This window comes from Centrocercus urophasianus, unplaced genomic scaffold (genome assembly GCF_019232065.1).
Source record: "Centrocercus urophasianus isolate 14NV4802_14NV808 unplaced genomic scaffold, USGS_Curo_1.0 seq_12, whole genome shotgun sequence".
NCBI classification, from domain to species: domain Eukaryota; kingdom Metazoa; phylum Chordata; class Aves; order Galliformes; family Phasianidae; genus Centrocercus; species Centrocercus urophasianus.
This window is the reverse complement of record NW_024884364.1, coordinates 20925080-20946983: the sequence shown is the minus strand read 5'-3', so window position 1 is coordinate 20946983 and position 21904 is coordinate 20925080. Positions and strand designations below refer to the sequence as shown.

Sequence of the window (21904 nt, the reverse complement as noted above, 5' to 3'; positions counted from 1 at the left end):
ATACATTTCTGTGCATTTAGCAGATCTGCATCTGTGCTGTCAGCAGGTGTAATCGGAAGCTGAGTCTTGATTGCTCTTCGTGCCTAATTAAATAGTTTGTAATTATAATGGTGAAAAGATGGTTTTCTAAAACACTGAAATTCTGTTTACTTAAAGCTTAGTAGTTCCTTAAACCACCTCTCTCCACAGCCAGCAGAGCAATAGTGGAATGGAAAAAATTCACCTCTTTAATTATTTTTCCCCTTTCTTCAGCCTATTGGAAAAATCAGCAAGTTTTTTGGTAAGAGCATATGGAGATGCTGATTATGTTTTTAATATATCTTACATATCCAATTCCATTGAGCTACAGTGTTGAACCAAGGCTGAGAAATTTGCATCAGAAAGTTACTTTGTCACATGAGAGTAGTCACTGATGTTGTTTTTCACTCTGATCTTCCATCATTGCTTCTTCCCCACTTTTCTTCTGCACATTAAAATCTTTTTTCACCCTTCATGCTCCTACCAGGCATCGATTTACTGTTCTCCATTAGCATTCCCAGAGAAGTCAAAACACATCTCCTTTTCAAAATTGTTCACTTTGGAATGCTATTAATGCTATCTACTTGAACACAAAGCCAGTCCTGATTCTTCTTTCACATTTTAACTTCAACTTATTCTTCTTTTCCTTTCTATCTTCCTGTGCTCCTGAAATACATTTCTTCTTACTCACTTCTCTCCAGCCACTAACTCTGCAACTCTTGCTCTTTTCTTGACTTTTCACAAGCTAAAATCTCCTAAGTCTTTGATGCTTTAGCAAACTTCCTTTTCACAGCAAGTCCTTCTTCCCACTCCCTTCTTAACCACACTGTCCCTAATAGAAGCTCAGGGAGTGCTTAAACTTCTATTTTTCTGCTATCATCCAGATACCATCCTTTCTCTCCTTTCTCAATCATTTTTGAAAAGCTAGAGGATCAGAATGAAAAAAGTAGTCTATATATCCTGATTTATCCTGTGCAACATGTGATAGCTTCAGCAGAATGATAAGCTATGTGTAGTGTATATTGTACTGATGATACTTGCTCAGATGGAAGATAGAATATATCCAGACCAGCATCATAAACACTGTTGAGCCTTAGCATTTATTGTTGTTCGTTGTAGAGTTTATGCTAATGTTGATGGTTCTAATGTTGCTTTTTTATTATTAATGTATTTAGCAAATAGACATATTAATTCTGTCTAATTAGTATATCTGGTGTTCCATATTGTTTTCTTTTTCCTTATATCTACTTCATTTTCCCTTTGCAGAATATCCTGAATTTGCAGTATGTTTTTTCTCTTACATTGTAGCTCCCCCACAGTTTGTGGTGAGACCACGAGATCAGATTGTAGCCCAAGGTCGAACGGTGACTTTTCCTTGTGAAACTAAAGGAAATCCCCAGCCAGCTGTTTTTTGGCAAAAAGAAGGAAGCCAGGTAAGATATAAGTACCCTATAAAATTTTTCAAGCCTTTCAGAAAAGTTATACATAGATTATTTTTTAATAAAGATAGCTTTCAAAGGAATTTGTCTTTAAAACAGCTACTATCTTCTACCAACATTTTGTTGCTTTTTTGTTTTAATATTAGCATTGTGAAAAGCACAAAGTCCATTTAAGTGGGTAAAATTTGCAGTATCGTGCAACGATATAAAAAGCAATAGTAGGTATCTTAAATACTTCATTCTGAGACACCCAACAAACAGGTGGGTGAGACAAACATAGCAAATAAAGAGGTATGACTCAACTTTTAAGTAATCAGTGTCAGTAATTACAATTCAAAGCTTGTCTAGACATGAGCAAGTAGATACATAGCTAGCAAACAGATTTGCATTGGCAAATTCTCACAGTACATCCAGATATGGTTTCAAACATTCAACTTCTCTCTTCTGTAGAATTATCTCAGGACATTTCTCAATGTTTTTTTGGAAATATTTTCCTGAATCCTTACTTTCATTGTGTGAAAGCAAAATTTCTGATGTTGCTGATGGGGTTGCAATCAGCCAGTTCTACCTTGCTTAGCTTGATGTTTGAATGCAACATATTTTTTGCTGCCTTTGCTGCACAGGCAGGACAAAAGTAAAGCATTCTCACTTTTAACGTGTGGTTAGTATGTTAACTTTCAACATTGTAAACTATGTGCCAGATTGCCCTTTTTTACCTTAGGAAAGATTGGAAGGGATAGATGAACATCCAAGGACAGTGCCTTCTGCAATTTTGTGATGGAGCCTGTTGTGACTTCATCTGTTTATGTAGCTTTTCTATTTGATCTATAAGTTTTTCCAAAGCCCCGTGCTCCTTTTTCCCATACAGCGAGATGTGGATTAACTAAGTATCTACCTTGCGCTGTGCAGTGCAGCTGTGCCTCTAACCCAGAGGCACTGTATAACAACTCAAAGTGTGAGTTATGAGCCCAACCACCTATTTCCAACTTTGAAACATCTGCTTGTTTCATCTTTTCACCAGGTCAGATAACTGGCCAGAATGACAAGACTAAAACTAACAGCATTTGGTGCCCTGTTGCATTTAAATCTGACAAAGGTGCAGTGCTTTTACCTTACGAGTGTAATCTCGTATGAGTGTAAGCTTAGTCTTCAGTGTGTTTCTTTCAGCTCATTATTTACAAAACTTTAGATCTAACCTCTGTGGATCACATTCTGGAAAAGCATGATATTGTGTGTTTCAATCATGTGAACATTTTTCAAGGGGAAAGTAAAATATCATCTTGAAATTATGGTGGGAAGTACTGATGTGCTAGAAAACATTTCAAAACACTGTCTTGTAGAGAATTTTAATAACATGGTAATGTTTATGTCAAGTGAGCTTATAGTGTTGCACTTGAATCTAATAGAGTGGACATCCATCATGCTGTAATAAAGAGAAGAACTTCTAATTAAAATAGAACATCATTTGCAGGATTAAAGTCATTTAGTGTAATTGAAAAGTGTTAATACTCTATTTTATCCTCTTCCATTGGTATCACTTCAAGGGTAAAAACATTTTAAGGTTAAAATGCATCTTGTGTCTTTAATTGAATGTTATTACCTCCTGATTGTACCATGTTGAAGCTGTTTAATTGCAAACCTGGAAAATTAATTACCATATTGAGAACAAGATCCCAAGGGTTAGAAAGTCCTTTTTTGACAAATAAATGCAACATAAAAATTGATACCTACGTGGTTTGTAGTCAAACCTTGAAACATAACTCAAAGTGATTCATTATAACCATTATGTTAATCTTAATTGAGTATCATTTAAGTGTTAGCATCAGGTTAGCATTACCATCTCAATATAGAACTTGGCAGATTTTGCCATGAGACGTCAAAGAATAGGTGCGTTTCCATTTCTTCATTAAAATCTGGACGATGGATTTTTGGCTGAATTAAAGCATTGTCCACTGAAAATGCTTGACTTTTCACCTTTATGTACTTGTTAATAAGTTGTTGCCTGGATTTTCAATGCTTAATTCTGCTTTTACTCAAGCACTATAGTTTGCAGCACCGCTCTTAACACTTAGAGTAATGTTATGTAGTCACGTTAGCCCACTTACCACTAATGGCAGGGCATTTTTAATTCTGAATCTATTTCTTCACACTATGTTTTTGAGCATAAGCATCTTGAAAGGAGGGGAATTCCTGTGTAATTTCTTCTGCTGTCTTGTGACTAAACAGCTGGTCCTTTTTGTTTGGTAGCATGTTCCCCACAGTCTAACAGTCCTTCAGCAATAGAATGTGCCAGGACAGGCCATCTGTACACTTTAAACTCTCTGGATTAAATTGAGATAAATCCAGAGAAACATCTGGATTTACACCTAAGGTGACTCTTGTTTTGCTGTATTCAACCCAGCATGCTCAGATGAGTAAACCTGCAGCTAGTTAAATCCAGTGAGGTTGTAAAAGCATTAAAATAGTGGACTGGTGCTGTAACAGGACAAACTGCAACCCGTAAGTTACCTGATTCTTGAAAGGAAGATTCATGAGACTAATCAGCTCCTACTAAAGTGTAGAATATTCTCTGGAGTATGATACTCATGTCTCAGAAGAAAATATTCTTAATAAACGAGTCCTTGCTGAAAATAAAAAGAAGGCTAGTCTTACGTTTTTAATGAAGGAGATTTGGGGTTTTTTTCTTCTTGAGTGTTAGGAGCTTGGCCCTACACTATCTTTCATTTTGTTTCCTTTTACTACTTGTGTAATGATATAGGTATTTATGCCAGGAACAGATCATTATGCAAGTTTCAAGACAGTTTAGAAAACCGGGCAACTTTTTGAGACCCCTTTAGCCCTACAGCCTAAAATTGTTTCAGAATGTTCACACTTTTTTTTTTTTTTTTTTTTTTTTTCCCTAGTTGAATCTGACATTTACTGAGTGGTTGTTGTATTTTGAGGAAAAATTTTGTGTGAAAAATTTCTCAGAACATTGAAATGGAAAGGGGGCAAAGGGTGAGACTCATCATATGGTAACAAGTAGTCTGTTAAGTTAATACAATTATAAAGATACTTAGAGTGTGAGATCTATCTCTAATGTTAAAATCAGAGAGAAGTATGTGAGTTTTACTTTAAAGCAGAATTTGTTGAAATTCAAGTTTTTTGCTCGCCAGTTCCTAATAATTTTGTTGTAAAACATTGAGGTCAACTACAGAAGTAGCAGATTTGCAGAAAATTCATTTAGTATCTTACTCTATACTTTGAGGTTTCCTTTTTAGTTCATATAGATAAACTTAAAAGTTAGTAGAGAGTCATAACATAGCAGAGGAACAGAGTCACAGTAGTGACTAAAAGCTTATCATAGCATGGTAACAATGTTTTGAGATATTCCTGACACAACAATTGCAAATTTTATATGGCAGGCTTGTTGAGTTGATATTAAATTCAGAGCCTTTTTTTGTTTGGAATTTGTGAATTCGTTATTATTGTTTAATTTTTCTCCTCTGTTTTTGTCATATCAGGCAATGCTACCAACATTTCTACATACATTGCCTCTCTTTTCCCATCCTCTATTTACATAAAGAGCTGCTGTAGACAATTTAACTTTTTCCTTGTGAACACAACCCTCACCACTAAAACCTTTTCAGTCTTTTTCTGTATTATTGATTCATTCAATCCTTCATCATATTCAGTGACTGTAACGTCCATTTTAGTTATTCTTATTGACAGTTCTCTTTTTCCCAGTCCAACCCAAAGGCAACAAAGGCAAAATCTAATCTCCCTCTTCCGTGCTAACTGGTGTCTTATCCTATATATATATATAGAAAAAATATATATATATATATATACATAGAAAAAAAAATATATATATATATATATATTTATTTATTTTTTCTTGACAATTTCTACATCAGATTTATGCCCTTCTTCTTCACCCTCAAGGCTCCATGCAGTTTTCCTGCTTTGGTATATCTCAGTTTGAATTTCCTTTTGCATCTTCTTTAAGCTCTGTCATCCTCTGATCATACAGCTTCTCCTACTTTATGATCTGTTTTTTATCTTCCCAGCTTTACTTCTGTGCCATGCTCTTACTTTCTACTTTGCCCAGAACATATTCACTGCCAAACACTACCCCTTAGTTCCCTTTGCTCAATTATTTTTGCCAGTTCTATAATATTTACTGCAGTATTATATCCCCCTGGTATGATAGCCAGCTAAGTGTATTATTAAAATTATTAATTCAGAATGATGATAAATGTATAACAAGTACAGATCACTCAAGTGTGATTTTGCCTAAATTGCCAGCTAGAAAACACCATTGTGTATTATGAAAGGGCTGTTTATGATTTGAACTGCAAAGCAGGAAGAGCTAGCCCTGTATATTCATTTCAAAATCACCCACACTTAATTTTTCTTTTGATTGATATAAAGAGATTTATATCCCTGGCCAGCAGGTCGAGGGAGGTGATCCTCCCCCTCTACTCTGCCGTGGTAAGGCCTCATCTGGAGTACTGCGTCCAGTTCTGGGCTCCCCAGTACAAAAAAGACAGGGATCTCTTGGAAAGAGTCCAGCGGAGGGCCACAGAGATGGTGAAGGGCCTGGAGCATCTCCCCTATGAGGAAGGGCTGAGTGAACTGGGTCTGTTCAGCCTTGAGAAAAGAAGACTGAGAGGGGATCTGATCCAGGTCTATGAATATCTAAGGTGTGGGGGGCAGAATGGCGAGGCCAGACTGTTTTCAGCTGAATGTGGAGACAGGACAAGGGGAAACGGCCAGAAACTGCAGCACAGGAAGCTCTGCTCAAATGTACACAAGAACTTCTTTACAGTGAGGTGACGGAGCACTGGAACAGGCTGCCCAGGGAGGTGGTGGAGTCTCCTTCTCTGGAGATGTTCAAGACCTGCCTGGATGCCTACCTGTGTGACCTGCTGTAGGGAACCTGCTTTGGCAGGGGGTTTGGACTCGATGATCTCTGGAGGTCCCTTCCAACCCCTACAATTCTGTGATTCTGTGATTTTAAGGAAAAAATCAACATGTCTTTAATTGATAAAAAAAAAAGCGATGCTGTTGTATTTTGAACTGATATAAGATGAATTGTCTTTGCAGAATCTGCTCTTTCCAAACCAGCCTCTCCAACCCAACAGTAGATACTCAGTATCACCAACTGGAGACCTCACTATTACCAACATTCAGCGGTCTGATGCAGGCTACTACATTTGTCAAGCACTGACAGTTGCTGGAAGCATTTTAGCAAAGGCTCAGCTGGAGGTTACTGATGGTAAGCTATAGAAATTCCATTTTTTTCTTCTGTCAGAAGTACTATAAAAGTTGTGTAAAAAAAAAAAAAAAAAGCAGAGAGGTCACTTAATTCATAAAAATTAACAGGTGAATTTCTACAAAACATTTCTACAAAACTGCAAGAATCTCTGCACAGTTCTCTACAGCATCAATAAGAGACTGACATGCTGACATGTAGTTTGCATTTTGCACACAATTCTTAATAGTCCAAACAAAGGACAAAGCAACTTAGAATAGGGTTGGGAAGAAGGGAGGCTGCTCAGTTCTTTAGAGCTAAAGTAGGACTGCAAAAAGATTATGAAGAATTAATAGTTTTATGACTAAAATAATGGGCTGGGGTGCAGAAATAAACAAGTCTAAGTACTTGTCTTGGTCCCAGCCTTCAGTATTATGTTAGGCAACTTTTTTGGAAATATTCTTAGCTCAATTTAAATGAACACAGTTGCCTTGAATTTACTGGAGCACTGTTAAAATATAACAGCTATGTACTGTAGCCTTTTAGTTTACATCTGAAAAAGGCACAAAGGTACTTTACTTCCTCAGTGCTGTGTTCTAACAATTTTTCAGTACAGTTAGATGTGTAAAGAGTTATTTAAATACACTGGCAGAGTAGAGTTGGCAAGAAAGGAAAAGTGCTGCATGATCTGATGATGCTTTCACTTTCAGAATTTTGGGCTTGAATCTTATCATGCCTTGAAGTTTACCTTGGTCTGTGTACAAACATCAACCCTTTACATGCGTCAGAAATCCTATTGATACCCCTCTTCATCTTATTGTGGCTAGAAGGCAGTTTACATCCTTTAATGTTAACAGCAAGAGAATTCCTCTAACGCTAGGAGACCATGGCATTCCCTTGCATCATTATTCCTTATCTTAACGGAATCATTAAATTTCTCCTGACAGACTTTGATGAATTTTTGCCATTAAAACTGTTGTTATATGCAGAGGTCTACTTTTATGGTTCCCTTAGAGACCTGCCTGCACCATGAAAGTTTGAAAAGATGTCTAATTCTGAATAATCTGACTTTTCATAAGAGCGTATTCATCACAAATGACAGGTAGAGAGGCTCAGGCACATGTTATAGAGGTCTGAGCATTAATTTGATGCCTTTTCTTAGTTTTCCAAAAGCTGTCTATATTTTTATGACAAGGGGAGATAATTTCTGCCTTATCCTTGCATCTTTACAAGCATATTGCTTTTTGCTAAAGCAGTTTCTGGAGACTAAAGGCTAACCTTCGCTCTGCAATCTCTTTAAGTCCTTTCTGTCATGATCTATGACAAAATGATGCATTTTCATTCAATTCGAATTTAAATGTAGATTAAAAGGTCATTTAAAATTAATGGAAAGGCAGTATTTTTTAATATCTGTCCATAGCACTGCCTGATTCAGTGCCGTGAGTGTGATTGGAATAAATAGAACACGCAAACATTGGCTAGAAGGGCACTGAGCTGTTAATGGTTGCACCTGCTGATGCTGTACAGATTTACTGCAACATGGGCCGAGAGGATCAAATCAGGTTCAAGGATATCAGTGATGAAAATTCTTCCTTTTGACAGCCAAAACCTGTGGTCCATCTTTATCTATTTCTTGTATGAGATAAAAAAAAGAAATCCTGCCTGATCTGTTTGGAATTTTTAGTAGTTTACTTAAAAAGTTAACAGAAAGCTCATAATGATGTCCATGCTAAAATGCAAGCTTAATCATAATTAGTTCTGATTTAATGTGACATGCTTTCTCCTTTGCTGAGCTCTGCTGCTGAAGGAATACAAGGCCTGTGTTCTTGAAATGCTTCCCAGAACTTAGTGTCAGTGTGATCATTACAAAATAATGGAGGGTTGCTTTATAGAAATACCATTTCATCCTTGAGTCAAAGGGCAGGTAAGGTCAGGAGAAAAGTGCCAACAAAATATTGTGAAACTGAGATTATATACATGAACATACCATTAGATCACAGATATTTTTTAATTGCTTTCAGCTAGGATGTTAACCATAAATGTCTAACTAATCTGTTTTAGTTGATGTTGAGCAGAAGTTATGGAAGCTAGAGATCTTTATCAGAAGGGAAATCTATTGATTTTAAAAATATGATAAAAGATAAATGCTGTACATGCTAGCTATACACTTAAGCATTAATGTCCCAGTTTTTGGCTGGGGATTCCAGTTTTACTTCATAGCCCAGAATTTTTCTGTTTGGTTAATGATTTAATAATAGTGGCGAGCCATCTTTTTCATTTTGAACACATTTTTGTTTGATCCAGGGTAATTTAGATCCAATTGAAGTTCCAATACAGAATGAAAACATATGTCATGTGCAGAAAAACAAGTGCTTAATTATACCATATATAGCAGTGTTTCAGTTGTTACATTTTTGCACTTACAAGTCTTTACTGGAAATATTTTTAACTCAAGTGTTCACATGAGAAGAGATTACTAGCTGTGATGAAATATGCTGAGTTGAGTGATAATTCTGCTGATTATGGACGATGCTAAGAGCCCATAGTGTATTTGAAATTCAAATCTTATATTGTCTTGAAAGGCTATAATACGATCTACTGTCTAATGCACATCTGGAAAAGCAATATCAAATCTTAGCACTCCTTTCAAACTCAAGAAGCGAATATGCAGATTGGAATCTTGAAATGACATATCATGCAAATAAAGCAAGCGCTTCTCTCGAACTGTGTGTGTATTCATGATAAGAATGAAGTGTATTTTTAATTTATTCCATAGATTTATCAGCCATGCACAGAATATTTTGAAGAAAGTTCCAGTATCTGCTTACCTATCTTTATTTAAATTTCATTATTTATATATATTAATAGAAAATTTGACAACTGTTTGCTCAGCTGTAGGGTGGGCCTACAGTTTACCCAACAGCTGCTGTTTGGGATGAGGACTGGATAGAGGATCAAGCTTAACATCCTGCAGTAGATTTCTCTGACAACATAAGAATGAAATGTTTTAGGATGCTCAACAATGATTTAGAAAAGAAATTTAAGCCATTTTTCCCAGCCTGCAATGCAATTTTTTAACTGTGGATCTATTGAATATGCTGGGGTATGTCTCTTAAAAGAAAATAGGAATAAGTAATTGATATCACTCACAGTTCAGCCACCTGCAAATCTGGCCACCTTCATTCCTATCTCTGATTAAATGTATATTAAGTAGTTTATAGCAACTGTGACACTTCCAAATGTCCCCTTGTGAAGCTTCTGGGAAAAAAAAAAAAAAAAAAAAAAAAAAAAAGGTAGAGGAAGGAATGGTAGGAATGGTCTCTGTTTTCCCTTTTCGCTTTTTGATGCGTGAAAAGCTTAATGTGAGCCAGCAGTGTGCTCTTACAGATTGGAAAGCAAATAGTATCCTGGGCTCCATCAGAAGAGGGATGGCCAGCAGAGACAGGGAGGTGATTGTCCCTCTCTACTCTGCCCTTGTGAGACCCCATCTGGAGTACTGCATCCAGGTCTGGAGTCCCCAAGTACAAGAAAGGCAGAAAGCTGTTGGAGAGGGTCCAGAGGAGGACCACAAAGATCATCAGACAGCTGGATCACCTTCCCTACGAAGACAGGCTGAGGGAGCTGGGCTTGTTCAGCTTGTAGAAAAGAAGGCTGTGGGGTGACCTCATTGCAGCCTTCCAGTACCTAAAGGGAGCCTACAAACAGGAGGGGAGTCAACTCTTTAAAAGGGTAGATAACAGCTGGACAAGGGAAGATGGTTTTAAGTTGAGGGAGGGAAGATTTAGGTTGTATGTCAGGGGGAAGTTCTTTACTATGAGAGTGGTGAAGTGCTGGAACAGGCTGCCCAGAGAGGTTATGGATGCCCCGTTCCTGGAGGTGTTCAAGGCCAGGTCAGATGGGACCCTGGGTAGCCTGGTCTAGTATCAAATGGGGAGGTTGGTGGCCGTGCATGCAGCAGGGGGATTGGAACTTGATGATCCTGGAGGTCCTTTCCAACCCAAGCCATTCTATGATTCTATAATTCCCACCTGTCAGGAGAGCACTCTGCTCTAACGTAGTAGTGTTCATCATAAGAATTCTGTGAGTTGTGTCTCATTTTCCTTTGTCATTCTCTGTTTTTAATTTCATTTTGTAATTTGACCAAATTCCACCTAAATTTGCACATAATTTTAGTTGATCCAAATTGCATTTATAGGGAATACACTGTTTATTAGCAAGTAACATTTGCTTTCGTACTCCGCTCAAAATTTAAGCTCCATTTTATCAAAAAAGCAATCTGGTATTTTTTAAACTGCCAGAACTTGTGAATATATGGCTGCTGGAAGATAGTTTCAAAATGTTTTTTTGTTGTTGTTCTTTGTTGTTGTTTTTGAATGAAATTAATTTTGAGGTTACTTCGAGTTTTGTTTTGCAAATATGATTTTGTCATACGAAATGTTTTGTGAAATGGATACAAATGTTTCATAGCAGGAGAAAAAAAAAAGTAAAATAAAAAAATCAATAGTGTTAAAGAAACTAAAAAAAATCCTACCCTTTTGTGAAGATTTTTCGTTATTTTTTTGTTCTTAAGGATGCTTATTACAATATCTTTCTAAACCTCTGAGTTCTCTGTCCTTACTTTGGGTGACACCTATGTAGTAGGAATGCAAGCACATATACACACATTTTAGAGAAGATTTACAAGTCAGACTTGTGAAGACAATATAGTCATTCACAGATCAGTGGAAACCCTAAGTGTTCATTTAACCTTTAGCCTTAGTGTCATGGAAACCTGTAGTGGTCTTTCACCCATAACACCCTTGAAAATGAAGATTCCTTCTGGCCAGGAGACTTTCAATTACATTATTGATCAAAGCTATTTAAAAGATTATGAGCTCCTCATTTGAGCTGTAAAAAAAAAAAATAATAATAATAATAATTGCATGCCAAAGAACAATATCTGAAATGCTGTAGGTTTTGAAAATACTTACGTTGCTACATAGATGAAAGGCAATTAGATGCAGGAAGTAACAATTGAAAAGTTAGCAAAATAAGGTGTTTTTTTCCTTAATTTTTTTACTAGCTAGAAAAGTGAGAGTTGCTGTACATTGAATTTAAATTTTAGTTTGAATTCGCTGCCAGCATACCTAGAGCTTGAGTGCATATAAACTGAGATGGACTTTTGTTTCACTAAGTAACTGAACTGTGTGATCATAAGGAACCTTAATGAGATTAAACTTGGATATCAAGATGAAAATGCATTGCATTCTATCTTTTCATTTCCTATCTCTAATGTCAGCAGGTAATATTTTAGAATTTTCAAAATAGCTTCCAAGTTCTTGGGCTAATAAAAATCTGAATTGACATTGGATTTTTTTGTTTAAATTCCAACAAATGTGATAAACTCACACTCCAAGTCTTGCTAATTTCTATAATTCAATCCATTGTATCTTTTGTTTTATAACCAATTATTACAATTACAAAATGTGCCACCAACATAATCTTAACATTTCCTGTTTATTAAACAGTATAACAAAAATACTTTGAATCTACTGAAGGTTCTAGAGGTTTGCATCTCGAACAGCTTGAATACAATAGAAAGCATATTTCTTCAAATAGGTTATTTTCACTTCATTGTTAGAGTAGGACATTGTGTGTGGAATGTAATGATCCGGATTCTCAGAATAAAAGATTAAAACTCAATTGACACTAGTGGAAGCAGTCTGATTTTTATGCCATCTAGGAGCTAATCCTGTCTATTACGATATTTAATGTCATACTTAGTACTGTGAGATTGTTCAAAGATTACAAAAGTAGCAATGTAGCAAGTAAATGTATAAAAATTGTTTGCTGGATTCTCTTGTACAGATTTTATAACATTTTTTACTTCTACAATTCAAACATTTCACATTCATTTTGTGTAAATACATTATTTATTAACACGGAGTTATACTTTGTTTATCAGTTGACTGTGAGAATACAACATAATTGTACATAAACAGCATAATAATTTATGAAAAATTATTCTTTCAAGAAAAGCGAACGTGAGCATTTTACCTCGTCTTTAAGATATCCCACTGACCATGGAATGAGGCTTGTATGCAGTCATGCACTAATTCACTAGTTACAGAATTCCTTATGGAGCATTTCAAGCATGCAAATGTAAATTATTAGGAAAAAAATAACAGAGTTCATTGCTTTAAAAGGTGACGAGATGAACTGGTAAGCACTCTGTTAAATGGCTTGATTAAGTCTGAAATATTTTCCACTGGAAAGAGTTATCATTTAAGTAGCACTAAATGTTTCTAATGCTCTTAGGTATTTTTGCTATGGACTACTCACAAGTTGTGAATGAATGAGGAATATGGTTGGTACCTGTGCTAAAATTCATACAGTGTTTCACTTTGAACTTGGACAGATTTTCTCTTGTAGACCTTAAATGTGATAAGTCATTAAAAACATTTTGATCTGAGATTTAATCCTGTGCTTTTTCAAACATGTAATGTAAGTGCTTTCCTAAATTGAATGAAATAAGAAATGCAGCATAGTTCTTTTCTAAGTCTTTCTTGTCACTGTGTCTTAATAAATGGATCTGAGGATCTTTGCTAGCAGACTTTTATATATGTAAGTGTTGTCTTACAGTAGCAAAATGAGCCCATACAAAAACTGTTTTCAAATATACCGAACAAATATCAAAATGCATCTGTGAGTCTTGCAAAAATAATGTTCATAGCCCTGTTGAGGCTAACATAGACCAATCTGTTGAAAGTGGTACAAGATCAAGCAAAGGATCTAAATGTAGCACAGCACTGTCAAAGTCACGAATGCCAATATATGTGTCGTTGCTCAGTCTTGACAGATAGACCTCCACCCATCATCCTCCAGGGGCCTGTCAATCAGACACTGGCAGTGGATGGGACAGCTCTGCTGAAGTGCAAGGCTACTGGTGACCCGCTTCCTGTTATCAGCTGGTTAAAAGAAGGCTTCACTTTTCTGGGCAGAGACCCTCGAACTTCCATACAGGATCAGGGAACCCTTCAGATTAAAACTCTGCGGGTGAGTAACAATAACAAAGCAAATGCTACAAGTAGTATGTGGCTAATATGAAGCTGGTAGTGCGCCTTAGGCAGCTCTACTATCTTGCTGTCTTCTGACTTCAAAGTTAACTTAGTTGTCTCCTTTACCATGCAGCATTTACCAAGGACAAATCTTATTATTTTGTACTTTGTCATTGTGGTAGTAAAGGGAAAAAAGAAGAGCCAACTTAACAACAGATACTACTACTAGAAATCCTTTGAAAATATAATTATTTATGTTGCAATAAAGCATGAGTGGCAGGTGGGTAGACATGTAAGATGACAGGATCTGGTTATCTTTCAGATAGTCTTACCCTGAAGCCATTGGTCTTTCGATTCTATTAAAAGTTAGGCATTCATTTTCAACACCTGAACATTATTTCCAGGGAGCCAGTGTGCTAGCAAGGGAGTCCATCAAGACTTTTGCCATGCTCTTTCTCCATCATTGAGTCTTGGCAGTCTTGAGTTGCGCTGATGAATTCTGATGTTATGCTAGCTGCAGATATTTCATAAGGCTATGGATGGGAGATGACAATTCATGCTGTAACATACATGCAGTCATATGCAGAAGAATTTCTGTTCAAAATGAAGAGCCTATCAAAATATTTACATTTTGATATATATGATAATATTATACTTTGAAGGTACAGCAAAGAAATCTTGCAGTATTCAGGATAGCATAACACCAGACTTTGTTGACAAACACTGTATCACTAATCTTTCTTTGGGTTTTTATTTTTTTACCAGTTTAAATAGGTGTTGCACTTTTCTGTGTGTATGTGAAGAAGCGTATGTCTAGAAAAATACTAAGATAATGTCCTTACTTGTTAAGAACTTACAGACAATTTCAGCAGCCTTTTAATTTAATCAGCATAAATTTCTGAACATGGATTTGTCATCCAAAAAAATTTCCATAAATGTAGCTGTTAGGGACAAGGTAACCAGCAGTTTTGTTTTCTGGTGCCATCTCATCAGTGATTGTAGATGAATTGTTAACCTCCTTGGAACAAAATGGAATTTATTAAAAAATTTATACTAGCTTTCCTTGAGTAAACAATTTATCCTTCCTCCCTGGGCTGAAGGCAGGTTTAGGCCATGAAGGTTAATGCATTTTTCCTGTAGAGATGGATTAAAGAGTGCGCTTGAATTCTCCAGATTCCCCAGTAGTGTTAGAAAACAGCAATTAAAGGTGGAAGCTTAGTGATTTCAAACAAATTTTCAGGCATCGATGATGGGCTGCTGTGGAGTGTCCATGAGGCAGAAGCTCCTGGGATACCTGTCTGCATGCAGCTACACAAATAACAAAATAGGGTCTGAATCGTGCCAGTGCATTTATTTTGCTGATAGATGCACAGTGTCTGTAAACGAAATGAAAAAAATTGCTTGCAAGGATAAAAGGAAACAATATTAACAGTGAGTGTGGTTTTGAAAGACATGAAGCTTTTATTGATCCGTAAGTGGCTCATTCACTAGTAACTGATTTTCCTTAAAGGCTCAGAAGGACACTTCTTGTAAACCCCTTGATAACAGTAATGTACACTGCTCAAGCCAAACTTACCATCCAAAACTACACAATTCTATTAAAAAAAAAAAAAAAATTCTCCTGTAGGTTGCAATTTTTGTGAATTAAATATAGATATAAATCAGGAGTGTTTAACTTTTCTTTCAGATGTACTACAGCAAGAACTGTCAACACTTCCTAAGGACAAAAAAATCCCCCAAATATGCCCAAGAATAGCTCAAGTACATTTACATGCCTATGTTCAGAATAACATTTATCACCTTCATCCTCAAGCCTAAGTTCTCACTTATCTCCTCCCCTCACAATTATTAATCATTATCAATTGATAATCAATGTGAAAGAAATAGAGATATGGGTAAAGATGAGCCTCTACTATTTAAGCCTCTGAGACTATCCTCTTCTGCTATGTAACTAATCTCTTTATGTATGTAAATCAAATTATTCAATAGTCTGCAGAAATCATAGTGAACCAAGAGCAACAATCATTAATGTAAACCCAGAGATTTTTATAATGAGTCAATCATCCAGTTACCCTGGAGGATAACTAGAAACCTGCATACGTCGTTCACTCAGTACCATTTTAGACAGGTCAAGGTCAAGACTGGTGAAAATCTTCCTTCTGATATGTAAAAATGTACTATGCCATATTTAAATGTCTGCTTTAACTAAGGAAGAAAACTATTATACTGAATAACAACACTTTTCCATTGACCTTCCCTGTTGTTTTTTTTTTCTCCACTAAAGCACCAAAAAAAAGTATAAATCATTGAATTATCAATAGAATATGTCTGTATCTAATCTGTCTGCAGACTGGAAGTTAGGTAATTCACCATACTTCCAGCTTGCTTTGTATGTTGAATTAGCCTTCTGCAAGTTAGTCTGTTGTGTATACCACATACTTCATTGAATATGCCATACACCATCTGTCATGGTGGGACACAAATGAAGTTGAGAACCACAGCATCCTCAATTATCACATAATGAAGAATCGTAGATTTCACAAAAACTCAGAAGCAAAACAGAATACAGTACTTCAGAATGCTGTAAGGCTCCCTCCTCCAGAAATCTGTCTCTTTTCAAGAATCTTTCTCATTTAGTTAGCAGGTCCAGAGGAGGGCCAGAAAGGTGATCAGAGGGCTAGAACACTCATCAATGAGGACATGCTGAGAGAGTTGAGGCTCTTCAGCCTGGAAAAGGAAAGGCTCCTTGAGGATCTTATGACGGCCTTCCAATACCAGAAGGGGGCCTGCAGGAAAGCTGGGGAGGGCCTTTTTATAAGGGCACATAGTGATAGGATGAGGGGAAATGTCTTTAAACTGGAAGAGCATAGATTTAGACTAGATATTAGGAACATTCTTTACTGTGAGGGTTTTGAGATGCTGAAACAGATTGCCCAGTGAGGTTGTGGGTGCCCCCTCCCTGGAAGCATTCAAGGCTAGGCTGAATGGGGCTGTTAGCAACCTGGTCTAATGGGAGATGTCCCTTCCTATAGCAGGGAGGTTGGAACTAGATTGACCTTAAAGGAGCTTTCTAACCCAAACCATACTATTATTCTATGATCTCTGTATTTTGAATCTCCGAGACACTGACAGAGGAGTTTAAGTATTCCTTATATTTCATGGCAGAATTCAAGTTATGCTTTTTTTGATAAACTGTCATTAACTGGTTGCTTTCTTCCCCTAAGAATGGCATAGTCCCAGTCTATTGGAAGAAAATGCCAACAAAATTCTAACAGTACATAATTAAAAATCAATTAAATTATGTGTAAACAATAATCTAAGGAACATCTCACTAATTTGTTTTTACACTCTTTTCAAAGAGTTGTGTATGACCATTTGTTATAGTTCCAACCTGTGTTTTCCAGATCACAAATTATAATCCCTTAAAGTCCCATAAACCTTCTTGAATGTGGCCCTACTTTCATTAAATCAACTGATGGTGAATGTAATTCTTCTCCTTTATCACTAGACTCAGCATTTTCCCTCTTCTTCAATCTCCAGATTACCATTCTTTATACATAGTGGTAGGACAACTCTTCTGGATGTTCTGTACTTTGCAAAGTCACAGTTTTCCATCCACTTCTGTTGTCTTCTCTAATTCTTGTCACATAAATCTTTACTTTAAATCAAAGTAAGGAATAGTAAAATACATGGCAAATTTTCCAGTAAAACAACAATTCATAAGAACAATAATGAGATTAATATTGATGGGATAATTTAAAAATCTTTCCAAAAATAAATTTGGACTATATGAACTGACATAGGAATCACAATTTAGAGTGTTTAGCTACCAAACTGCTTTGCAAGACTGAAATAAAATTTCATGTGATACAGAAGAAAGGTAAGCATGGTGTATGATCTGGTTTAACAGTACGGTTTTAAAATTGCTTGGAGGACTGTGTGTAGAGATAACCCTTGTTAAGATCTTTTGTGTTGATGACCTGTATAAATATGTCTTCATCTGTCATAAAACCATAAGATGATGGAATAGCCTTCCTGAGACTATTCCACTTCCTGAGAGTATCTCTCTGTCATCGTGGAATAATGAACTGTGAGCTTTCATCCTCTAAGGAAAAATTGTTGTTGTATTGTTTGCTGATTTCAGCTGGATTTTTTAACAATAAAAAGATTGACACTGTCTGAAACGTTTTTTCTGTAGCATTTACATACTTCACTGATACAATTAAGAATATGAAAATTAAAATTAGAAAAGTATTAAAAACAATCTTATTTTAGTCCTCTAAAAGTAAGCCACCATTAAATTATTATTTTCAAATATCTGGTGCCTTCTAGGCTGTTGTAAAGTGTAAAATAAGTCTTTCTTTTCAATAAATATATAGGGAAAAAAATTAGAATAAATTCTGTCATATGATTCCGAAAGGTAAAACTTGTTTTACATGTTCTTAATGTCTAGCTGTCTGATACTGGAACTTACACTTGCGTTGCAACAAGTTCAAGTGGGGAAACATCGTGGAGTGCTGTTCTGGATGTGACAGGTAAGCAATATGCAGAGGCCATTTTCAGATAGCACAAAATGAAAGTATAGTGTAAAATAGAGCCTTATGAGTCAAATAGTGTCTTCTAGAAATGCTAGGTGTGAAATAGAGAAGGTTTTAAGTGGGAAGGATTTGTTTCTTCACATCTCAGACTTCATTGCTACCACTGGAATTGATCTGCATATAGGAATTTTCTCAGAGTTCTAGTAGCTGATGCTCTGACATTTTATGTAAATACGAACAAAACATGTTTTTTCTGTTACTTCTTTTTTCTTTTTTTTATATAAACTTTTGAGTTTTGTGGGTTTTTTTTCCTAGAATGTGTATGTAGGGAATGATAGTTCTTTCTAAAAAAATATACCTGATAATACAATAGTTGACTTAATTCTTAACAAATTAAAAGCACTGATTTAGCTGATTATGCAGATATTTGGCATGCTTTTCCTTTTAACCTTCTACTTTGGTCAAACTATCTAATTGACAACAAAAAGTAATTATTTTACATTTGCTCCTTGCAGAGTTGGGTGGAGCAACAGTCAGTAAAAGTTATGACATAAATGACCTTCCTGGGCCACCATCCAAACCTCAGGTCACTGATGTAACTAAGAACAGTGTCACCCTGTCCTGGCAACCAGGGACCCCCGGAAGCCTACCAGCTAGTGCATATATCATTGAAGCTTTTAGGTATGTGAATTATTCTACTTTAATTTCCTTCCTGTCTAATTTTGCTTAAATCCTAGTACCAGCTGTTCTGGTATTGTGGTGTTCTTCTGGTTTCTACATTTATCGCTAAAAGTTCAGTAAAAGATTTAGCTCCAATGGCAGGCATTGATTCTTACTTTTTAAGTGTTTTGTTTTGTTTTTTTATATGTCATCACATTTTCTTAAGTCGTGAAGTAGTGAAGCATTTAACTTTTTCTTCAGGTCAGTAGAAACATAAATGGACAATGTACTCACTATTTGTTACTATTTTCTTAGTTCTAATGATCACCCTGGGAATGTTGTATTTCAAAAAATTTGGGCTTGAGTTACTTAGTCTGTTGTAATGCAAACAAACTGAAAACTAATGGGCAACCTTTAAATCAGTCTGTGTTTTTCTTCTCCTGTTCTTGTTAAAACAGCACCATTAAATAGTTAAAGAACTTTAAAATTCTGCATTTAACTGTTTTAGATGGAATAAAACTTTTAACTGAAAAGGCTGGTGTTCATAATTCAGGATTTCATCATGCAGCCTGAAGTTGAAGAGGATCCAGCTATTCTATTCCACACAGCAGCACTTAATGCGTTGTAGGAAAGAACTCCTGGGCCCCAATTCAGCAAGTTTGTTTAAGCATGAGTTGTATCCCTCATGTGTATTACAAGAGTAGTATTCTGCATGAGTGTGCACTTTCTTACATGCTTTTCTGCATCAACATATTCAAAAAATGACCAATAATAATAGTTTATCTTTTAATTAATCTTCTAGCAGGAATTTATCAAATTATATGCTTACAAATTTAAAACATTATGGTGATAATGTTTTATCTGCATACATTAATATACAAAATCCAATTATTGTGGATTGCTGATTGCTGATTTTGTTCTGGGACTTGTACTTTTCTTAATGCATTAAATGAATGAAACAATAGAAACAAAATGGAAATAGCAGTTTCTTTTTTTTTTTTTTCAAGATGTTACATTTTTTGGTCAATTCTGTACAAAAAAGCAGAATAAAGTCAAATTTTGTCTATAAACTTTTGTGATATTTCACCTTGTATAAGCTTTTATGGCATGCCATCAAGAAGTTTTACAGGAGCCAAGGATTTTTATTAAAAGCAATTCTAACAATTACAGCTGAAATGTCTTCATATGGTGGATTGTAATCTAACTATATTACCATTCAAATGAAAATGTAGTGACATAAAGAATATTCATATAGTTTTCTTAATTTACAAGCTTTTTTTCAGAAGATTCTTTGTTAACTTTGAGTAAGAATGTAGTGCAAGCATTTTTTTTTCTAATGACAGCTGTTGACATAATTTACTTAACAACATAGAAATTTATTCTTTTAACATCTTTTTCTTTTCTAAGGTTTATGTTTAAGATTGGCCTATTTATCATTCAAATTTCCTTTGCTGCTTTCCACACTTTCCTTTTGCAGGTGTTTGCTAGAGTGATAGAAAAAGCTTTTGCTTTTAGTGAAAGGAGAAATACTTTGAAAGCTCTGTCATTTTTTTATAAGTTTTTTGTTAACTAAAACTATAAAATCTTATTTTTGTCTTTTTCTTACTATTTTTTTTCCCTGCAGATTCCCTTTTATTTCCTTGTTTTCTTATGTGTTAGTCTATAATCTTCAACATTTTCTTATTGCAGTCAATCTGTGAGCAATAGTTGGCAAACAGTGGCTAACCACGTGAAGACCACTCTCTACACTGTGAGAGGACTGCGTCCCAATACAATCTACCTGTTTATGGTGAGAGCTATCAATTCACAAGGTCTGAGTGATCCCAGCCCTATGTCAGACCCTGTCCGAACACAAGGTAAGAGTAATTACTATGGCTTACATGCTTGAGCTAAAATTAAAAAAAAAAAAAAAAAAGAAACTGAAAATTGACCATTAGGTTTGTCCATTTTATGTTATCACTCTGACTGAAGGAATCTTGAATACAACTTAACTAATAAAGACAGTCCAATGTCTCCAAATTGCTTTATTAATCTGGAATTTAGGAGAAAGCTAAGGATAGTTGAGCTCTCCAGTGCCTTGGCATATTTTTAATTTGCAGGTTGTAGATTGTAGGTATGCTTCTTGATGGCACTCAAACTTTTCTGAACATGCCCTCTTCTGTTGTATCCTTACTTTCTATTTTCAATTCTTAATTCATCTCCATTATCTAGCAGAGATACACTGTCATAATAAGGACAAAAGCCAGACAGGCAAAACACCTTGTTTTGCATTAGTATTAATACTAATTAATACATAAAGAAATGCAAAAAATGTCCATAGCATATTGGTAAATCTACTCCAACATTTGTGCAGGTTATTCATATAAATTAAGGCATCTGTATGATGGAGAGTATTTCAAAGCTATTCTGAGCAATGTATAGACTTTCAATTTATATCAGCATTTCTGAATTTTTGCATTCATAATTCACTGTATAATAAACCCGGAGGGAAGACTGAAAGGAAATCCCTTATTTGTAGGCTACTGATACAATTGATAGCTGTGATCCTCCATCTCTTGTTTCAGGACTGTTTGATGACTATAAAATCTGCTCATGTTATACTCTGCTCTAAATGTGTACAGCTGCCATAAACAAATTTCACTTCACAGCATGTTTTTTTTTTGGCTTTAAGAACATATTGCTTCAGTACTTCATTCAAGAATGTACTTTTGCATTAAGCATATTGAGGTACAGGAATTAATCATCTTTTTTAAATCACGATTTCTTCATTTTCAAAGTAATAGCTCCTCTCACGGTTAATTTACATTGAGATTATCTATCCCTGTTTACGGAAGTTAGAAAACTGTGTGGGAGTGCCTGTGCATCCTGGGTCAGTCTCCAGCATGTGTAATTGGAACTATGTTCTTTGTAGGTCTTGAATGGAAAAAAGGAAATGAATGGGGTGGTATTGCTTTATCACATAGCCACTAGATCCAG

General features: G+C 35.6%; 1 protein-coding gene across 2 annotated transcripts in view; it reads left to right on the top strand.

The window, feature by feature from the left end:
- The window catches only part of ROBO2 (roundabout guidance receptor 2), a 400096-nt gene that overhangs the window by 294532 nt on the left and 83660 nt on the right, over positions 1 to 21904 (top strand). For both annotated transcript variants that reach the window (XM_042810549.1, XM_042810548.1), the window contains exons 7-12: positions 1327 to 1451; positions 6546 to 6717; positions 13523 to 13728; positions 18184 to 18265; positions 18784 to 18949; positions 20618 to 20784. In XM_042810549.1, the coding sequence (XP_042666483.1) occupies positions 1327 to 1451; positions 6546 to 6717; positions 13523 to 13728; positions 18184 to 18265; positions 18784 to 18949; positions 20618 to 20784 (918 nt within the window). The remainder of the gene's footprint in view (positions 1 to 1326; positions 1452 to 6545; positions 6718 to 13522; positions 13729 to 18183; positions 18266 to 18783; positions 18950 to 20617; positions 20785 to 21904) is intronic.